General features: G+C 35.2%; 1 protein-coding gene across 7 annotated transcripts in view; it reads left to right on the top strand.

The window, feature by feature from the left end:
- Positions 1 to 7,742, top strand: part of LOC102442215 (cytochrome b5 reductase 4) — a 76,483-nt gene that overhangs the window by 41,252 nt on the left and 27,489 nt on the right. For 6 of the 7 annotated variants that reach the window (XR_002827044.1, XM_006106055.3, XM_014448075.2 and 3 more), the window contains 2 exons: positions 965 to 997; positions 3,122 to 3,244. Coding sequence is in view for 6 of the 7 variants with exons in the window: in XM_006106055.3 (XP_006106117.1) it covers positions 965 to 997; positions 3,122 to 3,244 (156 nt within the window). In the remaining variant the exon portion in view is untranslated. The remainder of the gene's footprint in view (positions 1 to 964; positions 998 to 3,121; positions 3,245 to 7,742) is intronic. The other variant, XM_023746899.1, reaches the window with a different exon arrangement.

Here is a 7,742-nt window from a genome sequence, read left to right as displayed (position 1 = left end):
GTGTGGGTTACCACCTGTGAGCAATTGAGTGTTCACTCTTTAATTAATAGGGAGAGAATTAAGCAAAAATGAAGAAATGTATGTAGTTTGTTTAAATGATTTGACTCTACATTTTGGTTGTATACAGTTTCTTTCTTTTGGTCTCTCAGAATATGTTTTACTTATCTTGAGAGATTTGAAATAGTGCATAAAAGAACCATTTAAATGATCTTCTTTGATGTTCATGAACTGTGTGAATTAAAGTTGGGTTTTATTCTATTTTTTTTCATATTCAATATTATTCTGTATTAGTTTCAGGTGTACAATATAGTGGTTAGACAGTCATATACTTTACAAAGTGGTCACCCTAATATTTCAAAGTACCCCCCTGGCCTGCACATAGCTATTACAATATTATATTTTCCCCCCATTGACCTCTCCTTGGCCACTCCCACCCCCCAGCACATGTCCTCACACCCCTAGTGTCTGTGTCCATTGGTAATGCTTATATGCATGCATACAAGTCCTTTGGTTGATCTCTTACCCCCGCCCCCTCCCCTGCCTTCCCTTTGAGGTTTGACAGTCAGTTCGATGCTTCTCTGTCTCTCGATCTATTTTTGTTCATCATTTTATGTTCACTATATTCCACAAATGAGTGAGATCATGTGGTATTTATCTTTCTCTGACTGGCTTATTTCGTTTAGCATAGTGCTCTCCAGGTCCATCCATGCTGTTGCAAATGGTAAGAGTTCCTTCTTTTTTATAGCAGTGTAGTATTCCATTGTGTAGATATACCACAGTTTTTTAATCCATTCGTCTGCTGATGGGCACCTAGGCTGTTTCCAAATCTTAGCTATTGTAAATTGTGCTGCTATGAACATAGGGGTGCATATATCTTTTCCGATTGGTGTTTCTGATTTCCTGGGATATATTCCTAGAAGTGGGTTTACTGGGTTTTAACGAATATATAAATTTTCTTTTCCAGAGCTAAGCCATGCGATTCAAGAAGATTTTTCTGGTAAGCTTTACCAAAAAACAATTATATAATGCATACATATACACATATGCACATACATATGTACCTACATATGAAGGAGGGGGAAATAAGCATTTGTTTTATTTTTCATATTTATATTTCTGTTTTAAAATAAAGATGTGACATTTTTTATATAAACAAATGCATTAATTTTTAAATATATTCTCCCTCTGATTTCAGGTTCCTCCCACCTATTTTCTTTCCCCTTGTTCTTTCTATGTCTTTGCTCTTCCCTTTTCTTCTCCTTAGGAAAAAAAAAATTATCTCCCTTTTATTTTTTCCTTCCTTCTTTCCTCCCTCCCTTCCTTCCATCCTTCTTTCCTTATCTCTGCCCTACTCCTGACATTCAGCTTGTAGAAATATTCTAGACCAGATAAATTTTTCTTTTTTGAATGTTTAATGTTGATAAAGTATATTAAATTGTAAATATTGCTGCATATAAATACACAATGTGGATTTTACACAGCTGTTTAACAACAGAAGACTCATTATAGAGTGGTGGTTTCTTGGGGATTTTTTAAGCTTTATTTTAAATATAATAAAATCATATTTAATATGTACAACAAGATGATTTGATACAGGTATATATTGTGAAAGGATTCGCACAATTGAATTAATTAACATCCATAATCTCACATATTTACTTTTTATTTTTTGGTGAGAACACACGTTCTACGCTCTTAGTAAATTTTAGTTATACAATACAGTATTATCAACTGTAGTGACCATGTTATACTTTAGATTCTCAGATTATTCATCTTATAACTGAAAGTTTATACCCTTCCCAATTTTCCCTAACCACCAGCCCCTGTTTCTATGAGTTCACCTTTATTTTTTTTTTTTTAAAGATTCCACCATAAGAGATGCCATGTCATATTCATCTTCTCTGTCTGGCTTATTTCACTTAACATAACACCCTGCAGCTTTACCCATGTTGTTGCATGGCAGGATTTCCTTCTTTTTTAAGGCTGAATAACAATCCATTTTGTGTTCGTGCGTGTGTGTATTCTTGTTTTAAGGTACTGTCAGAATACCTTACCCTGGGTCTGTCTCCCCTTTTTATGTACCATAGTAGCTATAAATTACATAAATTTAGCTCTTTAAAGTCACAAACCATATTTTTATGTTTGGTAAGCTTCAGATCAGTGCTTATTAAATTGAATTCATTTGACTATCATAAGTTGTTAAATTGCTATGAAATTTTGTGCTTATGGTGAGGAAAAACAGATTATTTCTTAAGACACAATGAAATATACTTTAGGTCTTCAACACATTTGATTTATAAAATTTAATCAATGTATGAAAGTCTATAGTTTATTTACCCATATATTCTAAACTATTTTAACCATTCAAAAATAAAGATAATGTATAAGACTTTTTTTTTTTTAATATATTTTTATTGATTTTTTTTACAGAGAGGAAGGGAGAGGGAGAGAGAGCTAGAAACATCGATGAGAGAGAAACATCGACCAGCTGCCTCCTGCACACCTCCCACTGGCGATGTGCTCGCAACCAAGGTACATGCCCTTGACCGGAATCGAACCTGGGACCTTTCAGTCCACAGGCCGACGCTCTATCCACTGAGCCAAACCGGTTTGGCAATGTATAAGACTTTTAATTATCAAAGATTCACATGCACTTTATAGGGACTCATTCTATTGAGGCAGTTCCTGTGTTTATTAGCTTCATTATTGGTCTACTGAATTCACTCATAATACCCCTCAGATCCTTACTAAGTGTGTAATTATATTTGCTTTTATGGGTCCATTCAAAGGCTGGTTGTATATATCAGCCCTCTCCTTTTTTATATATGTTAAGTAGTTGCCATGGCTATATTTGAGCTTGTATGGAAATTAGCAATACATATTAGTTTGGTCCTTGATGAATTAGCTTGAAAGAAGTTAATCTAAATTTAAAAGAAATTAAACTTGTCTGGCCAGTGGTGCTCAGTGGTTGAGCATCTAACATATAAGGTATAAAAATTTTGATGAATATGTGCACAAAATCTTATTTATTTTACTAATTATCAGTATAATTCATACAGATTGGGACATTTGGATTGTTTGAGAAAGATTGGTTTTAAAATAAAATTTATATTCTTTTCAGTGCGGGTTGTTGCAAATGTGGGAAAGATAGAGATTGTCCTAAAGAAAAAAGAGAATACTTCTTGGGAATGTCTTGGTCATCCCCTGGAGAATCATAATTCACTTATTCCAAAGAAAGATACAGGTATGCTGTGCTGTTATTTTGAGTCCTGTGTTTAAGAAATTGTTGTGTTGGCACATTTGTTTCAGAATGTGGAAGGCCACTTTGGGTGAGCTTTTGCTTCTATCTCCTATTTGAAATGGGGGCGGGGTGTGTGGAAGGATTGAGCGAAAAAACAACTCTTGGATATGGACAACAGTGAGGTGATTGCTGGAGGAGTGAGGGTGAGTGGTGTAGGAAGTTATGGGGGGATAAATGGTGATGGACGGAGATTTGACTTGGGGTGGTGAACACACAACACAGTGTACAGATGACGTGCACCTGAAACCCTTATAATTTTGTTAATTGTTGTCACCCCAATAAATTCAATAAAAAGGAAAAAAAAGTTGAAATGGAACACCTTTTTTTTAACAGATTAAATTTCAGATTCTACTGTCTAATGTTTAGACATAACATGAAGTCATTAGGTAATGATACCTAATGGAGAAGCCACTTGTGTTTAGAATGCTGCCCAACCATTCACTTCTTCAGGTTTATTTTTATAAAAGGTGCCAAAACAAGTTTAAGTTTATGCCTTGTATGCTCATTTTTTTTTCTATTAAAAAAGGCATGTTTATTGTTTTTCTGCTTACCTAAACCAGTTTCTCAGTTTACTCCTAAAGGATGTAAATCATTTCCTTTCTTCATCTCATTTCTTCATTCACTTCCTTTCTTCCTTTATTTTTTAAGCATTTATCTTAGTATAACATATTTATAGAAAAGGGTTCATATTTATGTTCTACTTAATGAATTTTCAGAGTCAACACACTATATTTTCTCTCAGGAAATTGGTAGAATTGGCTCCTTGTTCCAAATGTGTAGAAGTTTCATAACTTGATATGCCTTACTATGGATCTCTCTTCATTCTTTGGGCAGGATATCCATCCTTTTGTGCTAATCCTTGTTATGGAAACTTAAAGACCCTGATTTTTCTTCTACATGGTCTGTTTTGTCTTTCTAGAAGTATTCTTTTTTTTAAACCTCCTTAACCAGTCCTTTAATCATCTTATCTTTTCTCTCTTATTTTCAGTTTAGTCCTTTTGTTCTACTTTGTGGGAGATTTTTTCAGCTGTGACTTCCAGCTCTTTTATTGAATTACTTATTTCTATTCTCATATTTTTAACTGCTAAGACCTTTTGATTTTTGATTCTTTGTTTTAGTATGCTATTCTAATTAGCTTCTCTTATGTTTTTAAAAATTACCATAATGGTTTTTTGTTCTCTGTGAAATCTCTGTGTCCTCAAAGTTTCTTTGTTTTTTAATACTTTATTGATTTGAGAGAGAGTAAGGGGAAGAGAGAGAGAGAGAAGAGAGAGAGAGAGAGAGAGAGAGAGAGAGAGAGAGAGAGACACCAGTTGTCTCCCATATGCACTAGGTTAGGGGGATGGAACCCGTAGCCTGGGTGTGTGCCATGACCGGGAATTAAACCAGCAACCCTTCCGTGCATGGGATGATGCTCAACCAGTTGAGCCACACTTATGAAAAAAACTTGTGGGTTTTTTTGTTTTGTTTTTAATATTAGATGCTTTCTTTGAATGTCTGTTTATCCTTGACTACCTGCTCATATTTCAGGGTGGAACTCTAAAAGCTGATATGAAACTGTGCATATAGGTGTGACTTGTTGACAGTAACATTTTCACTGTATGGCTGATCATTTCTTTGGGAAAGTCTGATGCCATTATTTTGTCAGAGTCTCCAGAGTGAACTTTCTCCTACCTTGCACCCAACAATTCAGAAGTCACGTGGGGGGAAAATGCTAGGTGCCTGTAAACTTATGTAATTTTCTTTTTCTGTGTCTAAATACAGTGACATTCTGAGGAACTGGGGTTATGACTTTAGCATATGAAAATTGAAGGAGACACAGTTTGGCCTATAATATAAGCCCAAATTCAGGGGTCCTATGTTCTACCCTCTCTGGAGAGCAAGCTTCACATGCTTTGCCAGAATAAGAGAGGTTCAGTTATGTGGCTATGCTAAATAGGGAAGGACTTCAGGAAAGTTGAGGGTGGGAGGGCATCTAAGCTTCTTAAATGAACTTTCTATCCGGAAAGTGGTTCTAGCTCTGCCTTCCCTCTGATCCAGAGGTATTTGGTCCTGCCAATTTCTGAGCCTTAAAGGGATCTTGTTTTACAAATGGGTTGTTGATTCTTAATGTTCTGTACTCCTCTAGTTTAGGATTTAGCTTTATTGACTCTGCTGCGTCAGTTATCAATCATCCCTTTGGCTTCTCAGCTCGCAGAGTTTTGTTGTTACTTAAAATTTTCATTCTTCTATCCTTGCAGGCTTATGCCTGAAAAAACAACCAAACACACACGCACAACATCTTTGCTTTTATTTGGGATGTGGGGGAGTTAGAGGGAACTAACTGCATGTATTCAGTTTACCATCTTTAACTATTTAAAATTATAAAAATACTAGAGGCCCAATGCACGAAATTCATGCAAGAGTAGGCCTTCCTTCCCCCGGCTGCCTGCACTGGCTTCTCTCTGGCACCCGGAACCCAGGCTTCCCTCGAAGTCCCGGCTTCGTCCAGAAGGTCGTCTGGTCTAATTAGCATATTATGCTTTTATTATCATAGATGATTGTGGATAATATTTTAATTTTTAGAAAAGTACCAGGTAGCCATATTTTAAGAACTTACTATGTGATGAAGGCTCTTTTAGGTACTGTGTTATGAAACAAATCAAAGGCATCAGAAATTATTTTCCCAGGTAGAGGAAAATTGTACACAAAATATGAGATTGAAGAATACTTTTTGCCCTGCTGGGTGGCTCAGTTGGTTAAAACATTATCTCGATATGCCAAACTTGTGGGTTTGATCCCCAGTCAGGGCATATACAAGAATCAGCCAATGAATGCATAAATAAGTGGAACAACAAATTGATGTCTCCCTCTCTCTAAAAATTTTTTTAAAAGAATACTCTTACAATGAAACAGGCTGATAAGGGCACATTATATAGTACAAATAGAGCATATTCTGAGGTAATCTCAAGGGAACAGATGCAGATGAATTTGACCTTGAATGACTCACTGAAGAAGGTGGATTTCAAGCAGTATTTTGAAAGTAGCTTTCAAAAATAATTACAACAACTATGAAAGTCTTCCCAGGTAGAGCTTCAAATTGTTGTTACTGGTACTTACTGTGCTAGGTATTTTGCAGGTTTTTAGAGGTGGGGAAGAGTAAGCCTTGTGTGGGAATGGTTAAATAGATTCATTTTACCAGAGCAGGAGGTATTAGGTAGGGAGAGAGAATGTCATGGAATAACAGTATGATCTAACAGACCCGAAGAGATTAGGTAAAAGACAATAAAATGAAAACAGATATTATGAAAATGAAATCTCTTGCCCTAATAAAAGCCAAGTCCAAGAAATAAATGATATTGAGAACCAAGGCTGACCTCCATTTGGAAATAGTTAGGATGAATATTGCCCAGTTATTCTTCTCAGTAATTTCCCAAGGCTTTCCATGAACTCTTTATCCCAGCCATACATTTCTCCTTGAGGTATGAACCACCATAGGTAGCTTTAGCTTTCTTGTCTGAAATTGGAGCCAGGCATGTATTTTTCAGCGAATTAGGTTTTCTACTTTGTTAAATGACTCAAAGTTTAGGGGATATTTCCATATATGTGACTAAATTAACAAAGATAATTCTTATTTTTTCTTTCCCTTCTTAAACCAGAATAAAAGCTATAGATTTTTTTTTTAAAAGGAATCATTTTGAATTATGTTATGGCATTTCATTATTCTTAAATTTATATTTTTTAATAAATATAATATTTTCATTGATTTCAGGGAGGAAGGGGAAGGAGAGAGAGAAACATCAATGGTGAGAGAATCATCTATTGGCTGCATCCTGCATACACCGTAATTGTGACTTCCTGGTTCATAGGTTGACACTCAACCACTGAGCCACACCGGCCAGGCTGTAGATTATTTTATTCACTGTAGCAAAGCTGAATATTTATATCATCTAAGTATTATGATTAACTTGATGTCAGTATCTTTAAATGTTTAGTCCATCACATGGTTCTTAGGTTTTCAGTGTAGGTAACTTAAATTATTGATTAGTATACTGGCTTCCTCCTCCTGAAATTTCTTAGCTAAAGGAATTTTAGTTTGAAAATAAACATACATGTAAGTTGAATACTTTTTTTTTTTTTTTTTTAATTTTTTGCTAAAAGTATTACAAAGGGTATTACATAAGTGTCCTTCCCCACCCACAAAGAAATCCCAACTTCTAAAGATGAAGAGACAGTAATTTCATTAAACAAATAATGATTACATTCTGAATAATATAGAGAAGAGTGACTCGTAATCCGTTATTAAGGTATTAGTGAAAAAAACACAGTTTAAGATGCAGCGTGCAAATAAAAACAGCAAGTATAATTAGAAAAGGAGAGATTGAATGGAAGACAGCACAACAAATAGAGAGCTATTAAGTCAGCAGTCATATTATTGCTAGCTAGTTGGATACATTAAAGC

This window comes from Myotis lucifugus, unplaced genomic scaffold (genome assembly GCF_000147115.1).
Source record: "Myotis lucifugus unplaced genomic scaffold, Myoluc2.0 scaffold_754, whole genome shotgun sequence".
Classification (NCBI taxonomy): Eukaryota; Metazoa; Chordata; class Mammalia; order Chiroptera; family Vespertilionidae; genus Myotis; species Myotis lucifugus.
This window is presented reverse-complemented; position numbering and strand designations above follow the sequence as displayed.